Genomic DNA, 22,331 nt, shown 5'->3' on the forward strand with positions numbered 1-22,331 from the left:
TGTGACTGGTTTCTTTCACTTAGCATAATGTTTTCAAGGTTCATTCATGATGTAGCATGTGTATGTTTAAATTGCTGAATAATATTTCATTGTATGCCTACACCACGTGTTATTTATCCATCCATCAGTAGATGGATATATAGCTGAATTTTATCTTTTTTCTTTTTTTTTTAACTTATGAAGAAGTTTATTTGGCTCATGGCTCATGGAGGCTGGGAAATCTAAGAGCAGGGGGCCAGTATCTGGCATGGGTAATTCCATGGTGAAAGGGCAGAAGGCAGAAGGACACTGAATTTTATCTTAAACAATTACGTGTGATCTCTGCTAACTACCAGAAGCTTAAAACCAAGACATAAATATCTATGTTGAACTTATACCAAAACAAGCAAACGTACTTGTTATGAAACGACTTAATTATAATCTTATATCTGAAAATTGACAGGCATTTTTTTCTCTAAAAATTAAAAAAAAATTTTTTTTGACAGCTGGAGGGAACCCCGGACCTTGGTGTTACTAGCACCACGCTCTAACCAACTGGGCTAACCAGCTGGACCTCTAAATTTTCTGTTGTGTATAATAATATTGTGGAAAGACAAAGTAAAGCCTTGCCCGAAGTTTCCTGCTCTTCTGACTCCCAGGAAAATATAGACACGTCACACACAGGTAGGTATATAGGTAGATTGCCTGAGTGACAGACCTCAGGAAGACAAAAGAGAAAAAAGAGATTCAGAATAAGACTTTTTCTGGTTTTCTAATGTGAGGTTAAGAAGAGAAAGGGCATTTGCGGCTCACACCCAACTAGTTAGTCGGCATTCCTATAACCCATATACACAAACAGTACAAGGTGGATGTGGTGTGAGACTGAGAAAGGGAGAAAGCACACTCTTTCGCTCAACCTCCATACTGTTTTTATGGGTCTCCAGGGGGGTCAAGAGTGGGAGATTTCGGGGGACTAGTTCATGCTTGGTGGGAAGAACTTGAACACCAAGTTGAGGGTACTTATGATCCCGGTAGGTGGTTGATTCCCCCTACTAAACCCTGTTCATTAAAGTCCTGCTTTCCCTCCCCCTATTCTTAGAAGAGTAGGTGCCGCAGAACTCCTGAGTCACCTGCGGCAGAGACGGGGCTTTTGGGAGTGTCTTCTGCCTTATATTCTGACACTAGATGAGAACAAGGGGAAATGATCCTTGACTCACCCCGCCCTAGGTTTGGGCGTTGTATCATTCCCCACACGTGACGCTCTCCCCGGCAGCGCGACTTCAAGTATCATGGGACTTATTCATCCCAGTGACTCCACCCCTTTCCTCCTCTCCTCAAACTTCCACTTAACCTGCTCCGCCCCTCTTCGGAGAGGAGGGCAGCTGGAGGCTGGAGATGCCACTCTCCTACATTGGCCGGGAGACGCAGAGAAACTCAGATGTGGGAAAGTGCAAGATGTGGTGTCACAGTTTTACCCTTCACCAGAAGGCTTTGCATTTCCTGTTTTAGGTTATCCTTACTCTTCCCTACCCCAACAAGTTCTACCGGACTCGAGACCACCTTAGGCAGACCCCCTCCTGGTTACGGTTGTTTCCCCTCCTTCTGTTTTCCATTTTTCTTTTAGCCCGTTATTCTCAGAAGAACCGCTTTCAGTCTCGGCTCAGCCTCTCTCCCGTTCTAGCTGCGTGACCTCGAGTGAACCACAATGTTTCTGGGCCTAGTTTCTTTGTCTGTGAAACGGCGGCCAGACGTCTACCGCACCACGCCTGTTGTGAGGATAAAACGAAAACGCGTTTTGTGAGCTGTAAAAAGCAATAGAAATGTTAGTTATGTTAATTCCGGACTGCTAGTCACGCTTCCAGAACCCCTCCCTTTCCTTTGGGATCTCCCTGCAAAATCCGCCTTGGGCCGCCCCTTCTCTCCGCGCTCCGCTCACCGTCTTTCCCATTGGCAACCGCAGCGCCCACGCGGCGCCGGGTATTAACGCCACTATCCCGCTCCGCGGGCGCGCACGATGACGTATAGCCCCGCCCCCGGCCGCGCCTGGCCTCCCGCGGGGCCCCGCCCATCGAGCCGACGCGGCGCCGGGCCGGTCCCGTGCGGGCCCGTGCCGCCCCTCAGCCGGCGACGCCCGGGGCCGCCCGCCCGCCCGCCACCATGGAGCTGGAGGACGGTGTGGTATACCAGGAGGAGCCCGGTGGCTCCGGGGCCGTGATGTCGGAGCGGGTGTCCGGCCTGGCCGGCTCCATCTACCGCGAGTTCGAGAGGCTCATCGGGCGCTACGACGAGGAGGTGGTCAAGGAGCTGATGCCGCTGGTGGTGGCCGTGCTGGAGAACCTGGACTCGGTGTTCGCACAGGACCAAGAGCACCAGGTGGAGCTGGAGCTGCTGCGGGACGACAACGAGCAGCTCATCACCCAGTACGAGCGGGAGAAGGCGCTGCGCAAGCACGCCGAGGAGGTGAGGGCCGGCGGGCAGGGAGGGCGGAGGCCGCGGGATCCGGCCCGAGGGTCGCGGCCCGGCCGGGGACGGAAGGCGCGCCGGGCCTCTTGGACGGCGGGCCTGAGGCCGAGCCCCCCGGGACCCAGCCCGGCGGCCTGGGGGGACCCCGGGATCCCGCCCGGCGTTGGAAGCTGAGGCAGGCTAGTGAGTGTCCGGGAGGAGTGAGATGGGGGAGACAAGGCCCGGGGAGAAAGCGACAGCCTGGCTTGAGGGGCACCTGGGGTTGGCCGATTTTAGGGTGTCTGGTTGCTTCTTGTTGTTTAGGGAAGTTTCCGACCACCGTAATATAGTCAGGTGGCGGTTCAAACTTTTACCATTGGGGAGGGGGCAACTTCTGTCCTGGTGTGTAACTTCCGCTGGTTCCAGTACCTTTCCAGGGGGTTGCTGCTGCTTTGTGAAGTTAGAGATCTCCCTCTTTCGGTCAGTTTCTTCTTGACGTTTTAATCCTGTTGAGAAAGGAGGTTTTCGTTTATGTTCTATGTGCCTTGGTTGACAATTTGTCAACACCTAGATGTTGTATAGCAATGCCCAATAAATATATAGACTATACAATTTTTATTTTATTGGTGTCCCACATCAAAGCATTCTTCCATATCAGGTGGTAACCTTGGACAGTTCCCTACAAAAACCCTCTGTTTATTTATAAAGAGTACTGGTGGGGCGGGGTTGTGGAGGTGTAGGTGACTGTTGGCAACACTTTCCCGTCTGAGTTTCCTTCTCAGGCTCCAGTTTAAAAGTGCACTTGTCAGGCTGTTAGCTCTAGCATCTGAGCAGTGGCCTTGGTGCCCTCACCTTGAGTCTGTGAAACTTTTGGAGCACTGGGGTGCAAGTGATAGGTCCTTGGCTTGAGAGTGTAAAGGATTTTAGCTTTCAGGCTGTGTTCCATTATTTCTGTGGAACTTATCTAAGGTAGGCAAAATGTCCTGTTTATCCTATTTGCTTCTCAAGCATCTACAAGTAGCACTCCTGGCTAAATACGTGGAGATCGAAGGAGGCTAAATAATTATTGAAGGAACGACGTGTTAGTTTTCAAAAATACTTGAAAAGTTTTTCAGAGATTTGTTTAGAAGCTCATTTCCTAACACTAAACAGTAACACCGTTTAAACTTTGTTTTGTCGCATATACCTTTGCACCCGCTTAAGTAGTTCTTTTTTCAAGCTTGATTTTTAGTTCTGCTTTTGCTATCTGGTTGTCTCAATGGAATGCCATTGAATTTGTCAAACAAAATTGACTTCAGTTTAAGAATATTTCCAAGTACGTAGGGAAGGAAGTGTTGAAACAGCAAATAAAGATGGGAATTACAGTTTCTAGTAGTTTATTAGCACTGTTTATAGAGCTGAGGTCAAGTACTACTTCTGAGATGGCTTGCTGCTGCTTCATGCTCATACAGGCCCTTGCCAGTGTGTGGTTGTCCGTGGAAGAGACTAGGAATCAGCCACATATACACACAGCAGGCCCAGCCCGACCTGTCACCTCTGGTAAAATAAATGCTCCCTCAGCCTTAAACTTCTGTCAGTCCATATACACAAGGGCAAAATGCCAAGGTCAAACATGCCAAGAAAGTCATCTGCCACAGGTTGCAGAATCCGAAAATAAAACTGACTAACTGCTAGGCTCTGGGTTTTATATTAATTTCTTAAGTAAATGACTTCTTAAAAGTAGTTTATCCAAGGAGCTTCTTTGTAGTTTATACTTTTTCAGTCACATCTATAACTTCTCCATAATGAAACCTTTGGGTAAAGGGCCATGACCTGAGAATGCAGAACACTGATGAAATGCTAGATGAGCCAGTTCTCACACCATGAACATAAAATCACCTTATCAGTCTTCATGTAAGATCATAAATCGAGTTTTGCCTAGTACCCAGAAATTCAGTCTCTCTTAGGCCAATATGCAGACTGAATTCTGTGTTTAATTTTCTGAGTGCTTTATTTGTGCATTTTATATGGAGACTATGTATATGCTATTACAGAAAAGTGCCTCAGGGTATTTACAGCAAAAGTAATTTGAAATCATGGAAATTGACATTACCAGAGAGTGTGAAGTAAATTCTGAGCACCTTTGTGGAAATTTAGGAGGGTTTTTAAATGGTGAGAATGTTTATGAGGGCATATAAAAGGTGAGAATGGAAGTGTGTGAGGTGCTATAATCTATCGTTTGCTGGAATTTTCAGCAAGGAATCAGAACTTTAATCTTTATTATAATGATAGGACTTAATTTGAATACTTTCTGTCTTTTTCTTTGCTTTTATTCAAATTCCCTTACGTGGAGTTAGTCTGCTGTTTTGGTGATTCTATAAAAATAACTGATTTTAGGTAGATTTGGACCAGTTTCAAATACTAATCAAGAAATCCATCATCTCATCACCCAGCACTCTTCCCTTTGGGCTCCCTGTCCCAGTCTTTTCATTCTTTAACCAAGCCTGTCTAACATCTTCACTCATGCTGTTCCCTTGCCCTAGAATGCTCTTCCCCTGGATCTCCTCATTTCTGCTGAGCTTAAATTTCACCTTTTCAACAAGACCTTCCTGTCTGCTCTATCCAGAATAAGCCTGTGAATCTACTGAATAATTTGTTTTTGTCAGTGATTTTTTAAAAAAAATAAAAATTGGATTAAAAAAATCTGGATAGAGGGCCGGCCCGGTGGTGCACTGCGCTAGTGCACCGCTTGGGAAGTGCGGCTGCGCTCCCGCCGAGGGTTCGGATCCCACATACGGACCGGTTCCCACTCACTGGCTGAGCGAGGCGCGGGGGCAACACCGAGGGTTGCGATCCCGTTGCCGGTTCCCAGTCCGGTACGGGGGCAATACTGTGGGTTGCGATCCATTGCCGGAAACGGAAAAAAAAAAAAAAAAAAAAAAAAAAAAATCTGGATAGAAAATGACCTGTAGGGAGATATTATTCTTGGGTATGTTTATTTTTTATATGTTTTTGTTTGTTCAAGTTCTGATTCTTTTAAAATAGGTATGATTTCTTTTCATTAATTAATTAATTAATTAATTAATATTGTTTGCTTTTTGGTGGCTGGCCTGTAAGGGGATCTGAATACTTTACTTTAAAAAAAGAAAACTTCTATGGCCGCCCGTGGCTCACTTGGGAGAGTGTAGTGCTGATAGCACCAAGGCCATGGGTTCAGATCCCTATATAGGGATGGCTGGTTGGCTCACTTGGAAGAGTATGGTGCTGACAATACCAAGTCAAGGGTTAAGATCCCCTTACTGATTTTGCTTAAAAAAAATGGAGGTGATTAAATGCAGAGGTGAGAGATACTACTGAGAATTTTGTAATTAGTTTTTCTCCAATGACTCAGCACTTAAAGCAGTAACAAAATTGTTTTATATGAAAACTTTAATGAAGTTGTTTTCTTTGGAAGTATATATGAATGGGAGGGATAAGACTTCTGGGTGGGAAAATAGGCATTGATATTCAATTTTTTTATTTGATGTTATAGTTTTCATTCACAAAAATATTTTAATTAAAACTGTTGAGGAAGGGCCGGCCTGTGGCTCACTCGGTAGAGTGCGGTGCTGATAACACCAAGGCCGCGGGTTCGGATCCTATATAGGGATGGCCGGTTTGCTCACTGGCAGAGCGTGGTGCTGACAACACCAAGCCAAGGGTTGACATCCCCTTACCGGTCATCTTTTAAAAAAAAAAAAAAAACTGTTGAGGAAGTTAATTTTGTTTTGTTTACGAAATAATTTACAACGACGTGTAAATTATTCCCTAATAAACATTTAGAAGGGAAAATTTGAAGACTTTTCACTGAGTTTTGTGACTTATATGAAGAGACAGGAGTGAAGGAGTAATTTTACATATATACTTATTAAAATTATTGATGGTGGCTATTAAGGATTTAGGAAGTTAAAAGGCAGACATCACACTGTTACTTCAACATTTAGTTTATTTTGTGCCTTTAGCACAAATCACTTGTATTTACATTAGTAATTATGATGGTTCTGGTTTTTTTAGCCTTAATTCCGTCAACTTCAGTGTCCTAAGAAACTTAATTTTGCTATTATATAGGTTTTATTTCACTACAGTGGAGCAACATGTGAAAGGCAGTTCAGTTATGTGCACAGATGAGCTATCAGTACAAAGAACCAGTTGCTAGCCCATGGTATGTTAACATTTGGTTGGCATCTTACATGTTTGAGTATACATGTTACTTATTAAAGTTTTCAAACTCATTTTAAAACTAGTGGCATGGAGCATGTAGCTCAGTGGTAAAGCGCATGCTTGTATGTATGAGGTCTCAGGTTCCATCCCTGATATGTCCAGTTTCTTATGGGTTGGCCGGTTAGCTCACTTGCTTAGAGAGAGCATGGTCAAGGGTTCCGATCCCCGTACAGGACAGTAACACAGACATACACACAGAAAAACAAAACACTGAAGCCGCTCTGGTACCTGTTCAGTGGCTTTTGAAAACCAGTACCTTGTGGTATCATCAGTAGACTAAAGGTTTTTGATCTAAGAATTATCTCAGGTGCTGACTTAATTTCTTTATTGGTTCAGCTAGAGAAAGGGTCAGCAGTGCTTTGGAATGTTATGTTATATTCTGATTTATTCATTTAAATCTTAGTTATAGAATGCTCATAATACATTTTAGTGCTTCATTCATCTCTGTAAATTACTTTGTACATACAGCTAATACTTTTTAAAACATGCTTCATATTTTTTATTTATTTATTTTTTTAAAAGATGACTGGTAAGGGGATCTTAACCCTTGATTTGGTGTTGTCAGCACCACGCTCTCCTAAGTTAACAACCGGCCATCCCTATATAGGGATCTGAACCTGTGGCCTTGGTGTTATGAGCACCACACTCTCCCAGGTGAGCCACAGGCTGGCCCACACTTCATATTTTTTAAAATGCATTTTTATATTTTAAAAAATGCCATTGCTTTTCTTGCTGAACCATGTGAATAAGCTTCACACTGCCCCTAGTCAGACTAGATATGCCCCTGCCCCTAGTCAGTCCCTGCTTCCAGGCACTTTCTGAAATGAACAATCTCTGTTTGTTTTCTGGGGGTGGGGGGATGGGGAGGTAGTTGTTGCCTTTTGAAATGATAATCAGTTACCCATTGTTTAGCTCTTAAGACAGATCTTATCCTTTCTTTACCTTCAGAGATTTCTTTTTTAAAAAAAAATCTTTTTATTTGTTTTGTTTTTTGGTGTTATTTCTTTTGGGGGGGCTGGCTGGCCTATATGGGGATCTGGCGACCCAAACCCTTGACCTTGGTGTTATAACACCAGCCCTAACCAAATGACCTAACAGGCCAGCCCCAGAGATTTCTGAATGTAGATATCTAAGTGAAATACTGTTATGGAAATACATGTTCTTTCTCTTCTCCCACTGCTTGATTTGACCAGCTCTTTTTTTTTCCGTGACCGGCAACGGATCGCAACCCTCAGTGTCGCGCCTGTACCGGACAGGGACCGGCAACGGGATCGCAACCCTCGGTGTTGCTCCCGCACCTTGCTCAGCCAGTGAGCAGCCGGTCTGTATGTGGGATCCGAACCCTCGGTGGGAGCGTCGCTGCGCTCGAAAGCGGCGCACTGTAGCAGTGCGCCACCGGGCCGGCCCCTTGATTTGACCAGCTTTAAAAAAAAAATACTATTATGTGTCCCTGTTATAGTGACATTCACATTTTTACTGAACTGGTATTAGAACCTAACCAAATGTGTTCTTTCGTTCCGTTGACTAATGATTGAATTATTATTATTATTATTTTTTTGTCCTTTTTGTGACTGATAAGGGGATTGCAACCCTTGCTGTGATGTCGCCCACACTGTGCTCAGCCAGTGAGCGCACTGGCCATTCCTATATAGGATCTGAACCCGCGGCGGGAGCGTCGCTGCGCTCTCAGCACCGCTGTCCCGAGTGCACCACGGGCTCGGCCCATGATTGAATTATTTTAAAAACACCTTTTTTTTTTTTCCTCTCTGCTTAGCATTCATGATGAATACAGCTGTTACCTAAATAAATTATTAGGTAAAGGTCAAAATATCAACATAGACCCAGTTTAATAATTTATGTAATTTGTGTATTCAAAAAGCTGATATTTAGAAGTGTATGTATATAAATTTTGTTTTACATTTTGAAATCCTGGCAAGTGATACTTAGTTTTTGGTTTGAATACAGCACTGTTTTATTTTCTTAGGAATTCCAGTGCTTAGTATTTTGGCATAATAGGCATGCCCAAAAAATGTTGTACTGAACCATGGGAATTTACATATTAATCAATACAATAGAGAAGTTTTGAAGTTGGAGACAGACTATTATTATTATTAGGGACTTTAAAGTACTAATTTTTAAATTAAGGTCAATAAACCAACCCACCTGTTTATTAGGAAAATTTTCAAGCATACAGAAAAATTAAAAGTACATTGATCATCTGTATACCCACTATTTAGATTCAGTAGTTGTTTTATTTATCTATTTGTTTATGTGGATATATGGTGTGGATGTGCATATACATACACATACACACACATATACATGCACATATTTTTTAATTGCTGAACCCATTTGAAAGTAAATTGCAGACATTTTGACACTTCACTCCTAGTAATTAACATGTTTATTTCCTAAAAAAGGAGAGTATTCACCCATATAAATCACAGTGTTGTTTACCTTTGAGAACATTTTGTAATACTGTTTAATATTTCATTTGAGTTAATTTTTTTTTCTTTGTCAGGCCAGTATGGGGATCTGAACCCTTGACCTTGGTGTTATCAGCACCCTGCTCTCACCAAGTGAGCTAACTGGCCAGCCCTCTGGATTAATTTTTTTTTTTTTTTTTTAAAAAGATGACCGGTAAGGGGATCTCAACCCTTGGCCTGGTGTTGTCAGCACCACGCTCAGCCAGTGAGCAAACCGGCCATCCCTATATAGGATCCGAACCCGCGGCCTTGGTGTTATCAGCACCGCACTCTACCGAGTGAGCCACGGGCCGGCCCAACTCTGGATTAATTTTTAAGAGCTTGGTATATATCAGTTAGAAGATATCATGGTATGTATCAGGTAGATAGCGATGAATAGGTTGTGAATATTTTTATAGTGCATCAGCGTAACTCATCTGGAAAGAAGGAAGTGAGGGCTTGCAGTTTAGCTACTTTTCTATAAGAAATTTAAATTTGAGATCTATAAATTGGTTAGTTTTATTTTTAAATGATAACATTAAAAATATGGAGTTTTTTCTCCCTTTTGAAACTTTGAGATACAGAAATTGAGAAATTGACCCTATGTTTGATGTTTTCACTAATAATTTTTTTCTTTTGTTTACTCTTATATATTTCCAGGATATGTTATTTCTGACTGCTTACCTTCTCCACTAGGGTTACATAGCCTGAGAAAAAAATTTTTAACTGTAATTTGAGATCCTGCTGATAAGATTCCCTCCAGAGGCTAGGTCTAGAATTTTTGCTACTCTGGATTCTGTTATTACTCTTTAAAATGTATTTTCAGGGCCGGCCCGGTGGCTCACTGGATAGTGCGCTGCTTGGGAAGCGCGGCGGCGCTCCCGCCCAAGGGTTCGGATCCCACATACGGACCGGTTCCCGCTCACTGGCTGAGTGAGGCACGGGAGCAACGCCGAGGGTTGCGATCCCGTTGCCGGTCCCCGGTCCGGTACGGGGGCAACACTGAGGGTTGCGATCCGTTGCCGGACACGGAAAAAGACAAAAGACAAAAAAAAAAAAATGTATTTTCACTTGTTCTTTCTGCAGTTTTTTGTAAGGGCTGTATGGGAACTCCATGACCGTCTAGTTTTACCCTATCCCATTCCCATAGGTAGATAGAAAGCTAAACAGACACGTAGATGCTCAGAAAGAACAAATATTTATTGAGCCAGGCACTGTTCTAGGCTCTGGGGATGTAGCCACAAACAAAACAGAAGGAATGTAGCCCATGCTTTCTTGGAGTTTATATTATAACAAAGAGTAAACAAGTCAGTTAATTACAGACTGTGATAGACGCCACACAGGAAATAAACAGGGTGATGGGATAAAGAGTGAAAGGGCAGGTATTTTATTTATTTATGTTCTCTTTTTAAAAATTTTATTTATTTCTGTTCTTTTTGTTGGTGGGGGGGCAGGTACTTTAGATGGAACGAACAAGTTTATAAAAAGTTAGGCTGCCCATGCAGTAAGTAATTCACCTCATGAGAAGAATTATTTAGGTCTGAAACTTTAGGCTTTTATGTTCAGAGTTTCTCCTACTGATGACTCTTGAAAATTCAGAAAAGTAAGTAGCTCTCATAAATGCATTTCTTCTGTTTTCTGTCATTTCTTTTCATGCTTGACTTCTGAGCAATGTTTGACACTTTGGGCCACTCCTTCCTTTAAGAAACATTATTTTGGTGTTGCATGACTGAAATCTCTTGATTTTCCTCTCACCTATCTGACCACTGTGGATTCCTCTTACATTAGTGTTGGTGTTCCTTGGCATTCTTTCTTTCGAAGGTCCCCTTTAGTTTTCGCAATGCACACTGCCTAACTTGTATTGTCCATTGCCATGGGTTCAATTACCATTTGTTGATTATTCCAAAGTATATCTCTCATTCGTTTAAGAGGTATTTATATAGAGTGCTAACTATGTGCCTGATACTTAGCCCTTTGGGGATACAGTGGTAAGTAAAACAGACAAGGTCCTTCCCTCATGGAACTGACAGTCTATTAAGAACTTTAAGGACAGCTCTCTCTGTCTCTCTCTCTCTGGAGTTTGGGATCTGTATTACCATTGTCTGATGGACATGAATGTTTCCCACCATATCCAAACTGAACTTATTTTCCAAGCCTGCTTCTCCTTTGTTCCTTATCTTTGTGAAGAATACTGCCATCCACCTGGGCAGAACCCTGGTCACCGTATTTAACTGTTCTTTCTTTCTCACCCTCATTGCTACCTTCTTTTGTCTTCAACTTTTAAATATCTCTGGGATCTCTTTACTTCTTTCTAGATCTATTTCTACTACTCTGGTATGGGTTACCAACATCTCTCACCCTTGAATGCAAACTTCCTAGGGTTGGAACTTTATGTCATTCACTATTATATCTCAGGAGCTGGCACATAGGAAATACCAAGTGACTATTTCCGATTAAATGAATGGACAACTAAAACTGTCCCATATTGATCTTTGTGCTTCTGGTATTGCCAACCTATAAACTATCTATCTCTCCAAAATGGAAATCTGATCAGATAATTTTCTTTTATTTTTGGGGGGGGGTGGGTAGAGGCATCTGAACCCTTGACCTTGGTGTTATCAGCACCACGTTCTAACCAACTGAGCAACCAGTCAGCCCTGTTCAGATAATTTTCATACTTAAAAGCCCGTAGTGGCTCTGTCTAAAGTTCTTGAAGTGACTTAAATCCTAACATACAAGGCCTTATGATCCAGCTGTCCCTTATCATGTCAGTCTCATCTGTTCCTTTTTTGAGCCATACAGAACACTTTGAGTTTGTTTTGAAGAAAATATTCTCTCCAGGCCTTCATAAAAGCTGTTTCTTTGCTTGGCACTCTCTTTCTCTTCTATTGCCTAATTTTAGTCATCTTCAGTTTTCAATTCTGGAATGTCTTTTACGAACACTCAGGTATGGATTTTGCCTATTTTATATTCTTCCACAGCTAATGTTTTTCCAGTGTCATATCAAACTAACCTATTGCTTTTATTCCCCCACCAAACTACTGGGATGCAGTAGATACTTAATAGATATTTGTTGCTTGGATGGACAAATATGTTAAAGGTCAAATTGCTAAGCCTAACCATTTAAAGTTCTCTTTGTGCATTCAAATTATTGTCTTTCTGTTGGTGCCAAGTTATGCTAAAACTTCCAAAAAGTTCTTCAATAAGTCCTTTTGACTTTTGCATATACAGAAAAACCATGACTTCTCCTGACTGCAGTTATTTCAGACTCTACCTACATTGTCCTATGCATAGTAGATATTCTAGAAATATTTATACATTTTAAAAATTGAAATATTAAGATCATTGGAACTACTGTCAGAAATATATTAGCAATTCTGTATTTGCAAAGGTTGGGCTAGGTGATCTTAAAAGTCCCTTTAGCACCCTGATTCTCTGATTATCTTAAACATGATAGTGTTTCTCTGTTGTATTTTTATTCACTTTAGCCACAAATATTTGTCTCAGAATTACTGAGTGAGAAATAACTTGGGTCTGTGTGAATAAATTTTCCACACAAATGAAGATTAAGTGCCAAAACTTAAATTTTTTTTTTTTGGCAGCTGGCCAGTATGGGGATCAGAATTCATGACCTTGGTGTTATAAGGCTGTGCTCTAACCGATTGAGCTAATCGGCCAGCCAAAAACTTAACTTTACCTATTCGTTTAGAATCTTTTTTTGTTTTGTTTTGTTTTGTGGCTGGCTGGTACACAGATCAAACCCTGGACCTTGGTGTTATCAGCACTGCGTTCTAACCATCTGAGCTAACTGGCCAGTTTATTCTTATATTAGATAAAATAGTTTCTTAGCCCTTAACAGGTTATAAACAATAAATTAAGGAGAGTATCTATTAGAAATAAGTACTTATATTTAATAGATGGCATGCATCTTTGAAGCAGGATACTGAAAATTACAAAAAGTAGTGTAGTGCTGTGGTCAAGGACAATGTGGTTTGCCTTAGTTCAAATCCTGGCTCTGTTACTTTCTAGCCATGAAATCATGGGCAAGTTTCATGCAAAGTCTCAGTTTCTTCATCTGTAAACAGAGGACAATATTAGTAATAACCTCATAGGGTTGTGAGGATTAAACAAGGAAAAGGAGTTTTTTGAACCTCCGGGCATTTAGTTAATAAATGTTACCCATATGTCTGATACTTACCTATCTATCCATCCCATTTATTCACTTATAAACACGTGCTAATTAAATGTTTTGTGCCCAGAGTGGGTGTACAAGAATGAAAAGTCCAGGGTCCTGCCCTTGAGGAGCTCCTAGTCTATGGGGGTGGCTAATAGAAATAACTAGGTCAGCCTTATGTAAGCTTTCTAAATAGGTACTGTATGTACAAGGTGCAAAATGGCTAATTGGACCTTGAGGGATGGCTTCACAGAGAAGGGATGGCATTGAACTGGTTCATATGTCACAGATTGAAAGCATGAGAGGTTTGAAAGTGTGTGACATTTTCAGAGAACTACAAAAACATGATGTTTATTTTTTTCAATATATTCAAGTTAGTAAATGTTAGTTTTTCCATATGTTCTTTAAAAAAATATGGTAGTAGTTCTGCCACGTAAGGGAGTAGCAAGAATTGAGGTTGAATAGATAATCAGGGACCCGAGAGTAAAGGACTGTGTTGTCAAGTTTGGATTTTTATCTTGAAGACATCGCAAGATATAATGCAGTATGGTTTATCACCATGATTCACAGTGATTTTTTAATGATGATTCTTAATTATTAGCAAAAGGTTATATTTTCTCTGATATGCTCCATTTTAGGGAGGCAGGTATGTATGAAACTTTAGAAACGTTTTTTATTAAAACAGGTACGATAAAAAGGTTTTGGTGCTTCAGTTTTTCTTTAAAATATGGTTCTGAAGAACATTTCTTGGTGATACTAGCCAGCTGATAATATTGTTGACTGATAGCATTTTTTAAAATGGACTAACTTAGGGGCCGGCCCGTGGCTCACTCGGGAGAGTGCGGTGCTGATAACACCAAGGCCCCGGGTTCGGATCCCACATAGGGATGGCCGGTTCGCTCACTGGCTGAGCGTGGTGCTGACAACACCAAGTCAAGGGTTAAGATCCCCTTACCGGTCATCTTTTTTAAAAAAAAAAAAGGTCTGTCAAAATGGACTAACTTAGGACAGGCAGGTGCTCACTTGGGAGAGTGTGGTGCTGATAACACCAAGGCCAAGGGTTCGGATCCCTACATAGGGGTGGCTGGTTAGCTCACTTGGGAGAGCGTGGTGCTGACAACACCAAGTCAAGGGTTAAGATCCCCTTACTGGTCATCTTTTAAATAAATAAGTAAATAAAAATAAAATGGATTAACTTGATTTTTTCTTCCTGTGAAAATTTTACTATGTATAGTTTCAACATTTGTTTTTCTTTTCTTTTTTTTTTTTTTTTTATAAGGATGACCGGTAAGGGGATCTCAACCCTTGGCCTGGTGTTGTTAGCACCACGCTCAGCCAGTGAGCAAACCAGCCATCCCTATATAGGATCCGAACCCGTGGCCTTGGTGTTATCAGCACCGCACTCTACCGAGTGAGCCACAGGCCGGCCTTGTTTTTATTTTCTTAAAAAATTTTTTTGAATTGTAAAATATAGGGCTGGCTGGTTAGCTCAGTTGGTTAGAATGTGGGGCTGATAGCACCAAGGTCCAGGGTTTGATCCCTGTGCCAGCCAGCTGCCAAAAGTAAATAAATAAAATAAAATAACATGTATAAACAGATAGATAGAAAAACATACATAGCGTAAAATTTACCATTTTAATAACTTTTAAGTATACAGTTCAGTGGTGTTATGTGCCACATTATTATGTAACAATCACTATCCTTCATCTCCAGAACTTTTTCATCATCCCAAACTGAAACTTCATACGCATTAATTACTCCCGTTTCTTCCTCACCTTAGTCCCTGAATGTAAGGACACCATGGGCACTCAAGCGGAGGGGGAAGGCCTACGGTGTCCTTACACTGGTAACCACTAATCTACTTTCTATTCCTATGAATTTGACTGTTCTACGTACCTCATATGGTGGAATGATACCATATTTGTCCTTCGTGTGTAGTTTCAGTATGTGTATGGGGGTTGAATATATATAACATAAAATTTACCATTTTAACCATTATACAATATTTTTCCTTTTGTGTTTGACTTAGCATGTTTTCAAGATTCATCCATGTTGTAACATGTATCATAATTTCATTCCTTTTTCAGACTGAATAATATTCCACTGTATGTGTATACAAGTCTGTTATGAATATACGATTTGCTGATATTTTCTCCGATTCCTCTAGGTTGACTTTTCATTTTCTTGATGTTGTTCTTTGAAGCACAGAAGTTTTTTTTTGTTTTTTTTTTTTTTAAAGATGACTGGTAAGGGGATCGTAACCCTTGACTTGGTGTTGTCAGCATTATGCTCTCCCAGGTGAGCCACGGGCCAGCCCTGAAGCACAGAAGTTTTTTTTTGTGTTTTTTTTTTTTAAAGATGACTGGTAAGGGGATCGTAACCCTTGACTTGGTGTTGTCAGCACTATGCTCTCCCAGGTGAGCCACGGGCCAGCCCTGAAGCACAGAAGTTTTAATAATGCTTTTATTAGTTTTTATTTATATTTTCTGTTTACAGACAAAATATATGCTCTTTGTTAGAACAACAAAAACCAACCAAGGTTTACAGAATTACTTCTAGAATCTTGCCTGTTGGAGCTTACTATTAACAATTTGACATACATTCTTTCAGTTGCATTTTTATATATGAATATATTTTAAATTGAATGAGTTTATACTGTATATAGTATTTTGTAACTTGATTTTCTTTTTAATTCATAAATTGTGTTGGACATCTTTTTTGGGGGGGGGGGGCAGTTGGCCAGTACAGGGATTGAACTCTGGACCTTGACGTTATCAGCACCATGCTCTTACCAACTGAGTTAACCAGCCAGACCATTGGACATCTTTCCTTGTTCATACAGAGCAGTTGGATGATGATAACGTAGAAGAATTGGTTTGAGGCCTCAAGGGGAGTTTGGAAGTCAGGACTCACACTGGGTTCAGCTGCCCTTCCTGACTTCTCATTACACTAGGAGGGATCCCCAACCATCTGGAGGAATGTTTCCAAACGATCTAGGGGAGTGTTTCCAAATAGCCAATTCTTTAAACCCAAACACTCCTACCGCCACAGGCTTATGAGACTGGTTGTAAGAAGTACTGGTAGGCTGGGCCAGGCTGTGTATTTGGAAAAATTCTCTTAGGGAGTTTTTGATTATAACTGCCTCACACTCCCCTCAACCTCAAGAACCATTGCTTAAGAGAAACTCAAATATCTTTTCTAGACGCATAAGACTTTCTTTATTCTTTACAAAAAAATGTACATACTTATAACACCAAGGTCAGGCATTGAGATCCCCTTACTGGCCTGCTGCTAGGAAGAAAAAAAAAGCACATAAAATAGTAGAAGACTAAAGAGAATAATGTAAAAAACATCCATTTACCTATGATTCAGGGTAAAATATTGGCAGTTTATCTTTTACTTAAAATATTTATTTCTTAAATAAAAGATATAGAACATTAAAGGTAAAGGTAAGGTCACCTTCTGGGGAGGGAAGTGGTACTGAGGAGAACAAAGTTGACCTATGAATTTGGTATATATTCTTCTGTTTCATGTTTTTTTAGATATTTAGTGTAGATATATCTGTCTATAAACTATGCATACTATTGCTTTGGGAATTAACACTTTTTTTTCTTAAATGCTGTTATATTCTCATAATTTTGCATTTCTTTAACTCGTTTTTTAGATCTGTCCATGTCGATACGTACATATACATCTAATTTGTTTATTTTGACTGCTGTGTATTATTACATCATATGAATATACCACTATTTATCTATTCTAATGAAGGTTTTGAGTTATTTCCTACATTACCACACTATGTACTACAAGCATTGTTGCAGTAACATTTGGTGCACATGCAAGAGCTTTTCAAAGATAAGCTTTTCTCAATTTAGAATTGGGATGCCAGGTTTTAGGATATGTATTTTGTAAACTTAACTAGATATGGCCACATTGTTTGTCAAGGGGGCATAGTGATTTACGTCCCTCAGTAGTGTATAAGAATTCTTATTTCTCTGTATCTTTGCCAACACTTGGCACTATCAGACTTTTTGGTTTCTGTTGCCAGTCTGATGTATGTGAAACCACGTCTTGTTTTAATTTGCTTTTCTCAGATCGTTAGTGTGGTTGAGAATGTTTTGCATTTATTGATGATTCTACTTTCCTATGAATTGCCTATTCAGTTTCATTCACTCACAACTGGCAAAAACCTACACCAGGAAGTCCATAAATAAATCTAAATTATACATTTTAATGGCACGACAGTATTCCATTATATGATCATCAATTGGGTGAAAAAGACTGAGGAATCTGTAGTTTAAAAGAGATTTAAGAGGCTGATTGGTTAGCTCATCTGTTGAGAGCGTGGTGTTATAACACCAAGGTCAAGGGTTTGGATCCCCGTACCAGCTAGCCACCAAAAAATGTAATAAAAAACAAATAAATAAAAGAGACTTAAGAGTCATATTCTTATCATCCTTATAGCAATCTTTTTTGGATCCTGATTATAAACACATTTATTTATGAGACAACTAGGAAAATCTGAGTAGTGACAGGATATTCTCTGTTATTTCATTAAGGTTTGGGAAATGATGCTATTCTAACGCAATTATTCCTTCAATATTAATTAACTAAATTTTCTTATAAAGAGGAACTTCCCCTCATCAAGTGTTTGATTACCGTAAGGTATAATTTGTATAAGTAAGACAGGAAAGGTGCTTGATTCTTCAATTCTCACTTTAATAATTTCCAAAAGCTCTTCCTTGTTCTTGCTTCCCTTCCACTCCTTTTTAAAAATTGCATGTTGTTCTGGTTTTGTAGCAGTAGTAACTTTTCGTGTGTGTGTGTGTGTGTGTGTCTGGTTTTGTAGCAGTAGTAACTTTTCTTTTGGGGTGTGTGTGTGTCTGTGTGTGTGTGTGTGTCTGTGTGTGTGTGTGTGTGTCCTGTGTATGTGTGTGTGTGTGTGTGTGTGTCCTCTGTGTGTGTGTGTGTGTGTGTGTGTGTCTGGTTTTGTAGCAGTAGTAACTTTTCTTTTGGGGTGGTGTGTGTGTGTGTCTGGTTTTGTAGCAGTAGTAACTTTTCGTGTGTGTGTGTGTGTGTGTGTGGGTGTTGTTCCAACCAGCTGAGCTAACTGGCCACCTCTGGTCTCTGAGTATATTATAGTTTTCATTTGTTTCCTGTTTTGACTGTTTCCTCAGTCCCCGCCCCCCCATCCTCCACCCCATAGTTTTGGTCTCTCTCTTTCAGGTTGGACCTTCAAGTGCCTGATAACCCTTTTGAAAGTGAGGCACTGAAAAAGGAGGATCAGAAGTTTTGTGTGTCTGTATGCAGTTTACTGCCAGTTGGGAACACATATTTCAGTATCCCATGGTCTTTTCTCAGAGACATTTAGGTTTTTCCAGAGAAGGATAATCTCTTTGGGGGAATGGCTGGTGGAGTGGTAGGTAAGCTTAGTTATCTACATTATAGGAACCTGGGTGAGGACAGGAACAGAAAGGGGGCTATCAGTATTACTATTCAGTATATAGACTTAAACTTAATTCCTCTCTTTTCATTTGGCACCTGCTTGGCTGTTCCTAGAGTGTGTCTAGTCTGAAATCTCTCTGGTTGAATTTATTCAGAAAGCAAACCTATCTCCTGTGTGGGTGAGCAAGGAGCCACCTGGCTACTCTGGGATGGGGCTGGGGACCTTCCAGGGATATTCTTGACTGGTGACTTCAGACTTCCACTTAACCCCCTTGTTTTCAGCCCCACCCCTCCCTCCTATACCAGTTCTCCATTACATAGTTTCCAGAGTATGAATCTAATAATTTGTGAATCTAATAATCTAATACTTTATGAATCATAATTTGCTTATCTACTGTGTATCAATGGACGTTTAAGTTACTTTCTAGTTTTTTTTTTTTTTTGGCGGCTGGCCAATATGGGGCTCCAAACACTTGACCTTGGTTATAACACTGTGCTCTAACCAGCTAAGCTAACTGGCCAGGCTACCTTCCAGTTTTGAACTGTTACAAATAGTGCTTCAATGGATATTCTGCATATTTATTTGCTTTTTAATGACAGGAAGCTCCTATTACAAAATTTTTCCATATTAAACACCACTAATAATTGTTTTCCAAGGTTTTTCTTTTTAAACTTTTTATTATAGAAATGTCCAAAGATTAAAGTAGAATAGTATTATGAACTCCATATATCAATCACTCAGCTTCAGCAGCTATCAAAGTGAAGCCAATATCATTTCATCTGTACCTCTTTTCTTCCCCTCAGCATCTCTACTATAATTCTATTTATTTATCTATTATCTTTTTTCTTTTCTTTTTTTTTCTTTTTTTTCATTTTGTTTTGTAATTCTCCACCATAATTTTAAAGCAGACCAAAGACTACATATCAGTGCATCTCTAAGAGACAGGGCTTTTTTTTTTTTTTTTCCTTTTTGTCTTTTTTCGTGTCCAGCAACGGACCGCAACCCTCAGTGTTGCGCCTGTACCGGACCAGGACCGGCAACGGGATCGCAACCCTCGGTGCTGCGCCTGCCCCTCGCTCAGCCAGTGAGCGGGAACCAGTCTGTATGTGGGATCCGAACCCTCGGCGGGAGTGCCACCGCGCTCCCAAGCGGCGCACTGTAGCAGTGCACCACCGGGCCGGCCCGAGACAGGGCTTTAAAAAAAAAAACATAGCCACAATGCTGTTATCACACCTAAAATTTATAAATGATTATTCCTTAATATTTATTTTAATCGGTGTTCACATTTCTCCAGTTGTCTGGTAAATGTAGTTTCATAGTTGGTTGTTTCAGTAAGGATCCGATCACAATGGTCTACACATTTACACTTGGTTTAATATGTATCGTAAGTTTCTCTCTCTTTTCTCTCTTTTTTTTTTTTGGCAGCTGGCCAGTAACAGGGATCAAAAGCTAGACCTTGGTGTTACCAACACTATGCTCTAACCAGCTGAGCTAACCAGCCAGCCCAAGTTTCTCTCTTTTTAAAAAATTTCTTTTTTTGAGGGTGCTTGATCAATTAAGTTTCTTTTAATGTGTAATATTATTTAATGTCTCTTATTACCATGTGTGATAGTTCTTTTCTTTTTTCCCCCTTTGACATTTATTTTTGAAGAAGCCAAATCATTTGAGTTAGAAAACTTTCCACATTTTGGATGAAAGGAATCACGTCCCTTGGGTGTTATTTAATATGGTCTTCTGTGTTCTCATTTCTTAAAAGAGACTGCTTTGAAAAACAATTACATTTAACTGAGTTTAACAATAATTATTTAATATAATGGAGATATTTCCCTCTTCCCTTTCTGCAGTGTAAGTGGGAAGGATAATATCTTGATGGACATTTAGGAAAAAGCTTTTTATTTGGTGGCATTATTTTTCAGACAACTACTATAGTCAAAGTAACTATTTAAAGGGCTTTTCTTGGGGTTGTGGGGGGTGTCTCCTGCATCTTTCCCAAAGAGCAGCAATCTCTAGGGATTTTTTTTTTAAGCTTTGGGAGCTTGCCTTTTCACAGTATTCATTTGTTTTTCTCCAGAACAGTGGGGCAAAACATTCCCTATAAGCCATCTGGACTTGAAAGCATTTTGCTTCATCACAAAGCTTATTCTTTTTAGATCCTGACATAAGTCTGTATTGTCCCCTGCTTTTTTTTTTTTTTTAAACAGTATCTAGTTGCTCCCAGGAGAGTTCTGTCTGAAGTTATGTCAGTGTTGTTGCTGGCCTATTAGTTATTGAGAGGGGAAAAGAGTATCTAGTGAAGATGTGTTTATTATAAATGCTGAAAAAGCTCACTCACAGGGTCTCATCCTCCCTTCCCTTTTAGAAAAAAGAATATGCATGTGAGAGAGAGAGTGAGAAGGCAAAGGGGAAGAGCACTTTATACCCATATACCTGAGGGATCCAACAAACTCTATGCTGTGGGCGTAGGCAAGTAGCCAGAATTTCCAGGGGCAATATGGTTTTGTAATTTGAAAAAGTACCCCTCTCCTGCCATGATTTTTGCTAGACCACCTTTGTGAAGTGATGCCACTGACAAGAAGCCACGTTAAACCACATATGAATGTCCATAGACGACTTCATGATCATTAATTTACCTTTTTTTCCTCTCATTCAAAATGTTTTTGGAGGTATTACCCTAGCCTCCTTCAAAGTGTCTCTGGCTGGCATAAAACCTTCAGAATCCCATGTACTTTGCATAAAAATACTGTTATATACAAATTACAATAATAAAAGGAAACCACCTATCCTACTGGTAATTCTTTGTTGTAAATATCTTTAAAATATAGGAAAGAATGAAGTCTGTACAATGAATCTTTTTTTTTTTTGGTACAGTTTTTCTACAGGATTTTTGGAATGGATTGACACTTCTTGAGTCATGAAATACATCACTCTAACATTTTAGTTTTTGACTTCCAGTAGATCTAACATACTGTCATGGCATATAGCATGAATAGTATATAATTAAAATGGAATTATTCCTTTGCATTGATTCCCCCCCTCAATATCCCAATTTAAAGTTTGATTTTGAGTAATTACATTTAGAAAAACACCCACAATCATTTTTTTGCCAAATGGTAATATTAATGCTTGATATACTATACCAAGCTTTTCTAAGCTGAATTGCAAATGAAGTAAGGTTTATGTTTAGCTCTCCCGCCCCCACTGAGGAGGTATAGGCATGTATTTTGCATTTCCTCCTTTCCTTTATTATTTAAAAATACATAAATAATCCATGCTTATTGGAAAAGAAAAAACAAAAAATTTAAGAGATTTAAGGATGACTATAGGAAGAAGGCAAAACCACAGTAAGTCCTACCAGTAATTAAATAGCTATTACCAGTGTTTTAATATATGCCTCCAAACCTTTCCTTGACCTATGGCTCCAGTTTATAAAAGCGGGATCATACTACATGTAACATTTTGTATCAAAAACCCTTAATGAATGTATTGAAAATAATGCCCTTCTAATCCCCATACCAACCAGTTGCCAAAACAATTTTAAAATAATGATAATATTCTTTTAGTACATTCTTTAAGGGTTTTTGATACA

The 22,331-nt window shown here is 40.1% G+C and overlaps 1 protein-coding gene across 2 annotated transcripts in view; it reads left to right on the top strand.

Moving 5' to 3' along the window:
• The first annotated feature begins 2,136 nt into the window (after nt 1-2,136).
• The window catches only part of SPAG9 (sperm associated antigen 9), a 119,675-nt gene continuing 99,480 nt past the window's right edge, over nt 2,137-22,331 (top strand). For both annotated transcript variants that reach the window (XM_008568297.1, XM_008568298.1), the window contains exon 1: nt 2,137-2,439. In XM_008568297.1, the coding sequence (XP_008566519.1) occupies nt 2,137-2,439 (303 nt within the window). The remainder of the gene's footprint in view (nt 2,440-22,331) is intronic.

The sequence above is a fragment of the Galeopterus variegatus genome, unplaced genomic scaffold, assembly GCF_000696425.1.
Source record: "Galeopterus variegatus unplaced genomic scaffold, G_variegatus-3.0.2 Scaffold395, whole genome shotgun sequence".
Taxonomy (NCBI): Eukaryota; Metazoa; Chordata; class Mammalia; order Dermoptera; family Cynocephalidae; genus Galeopterus; species Galeopterus variegatus.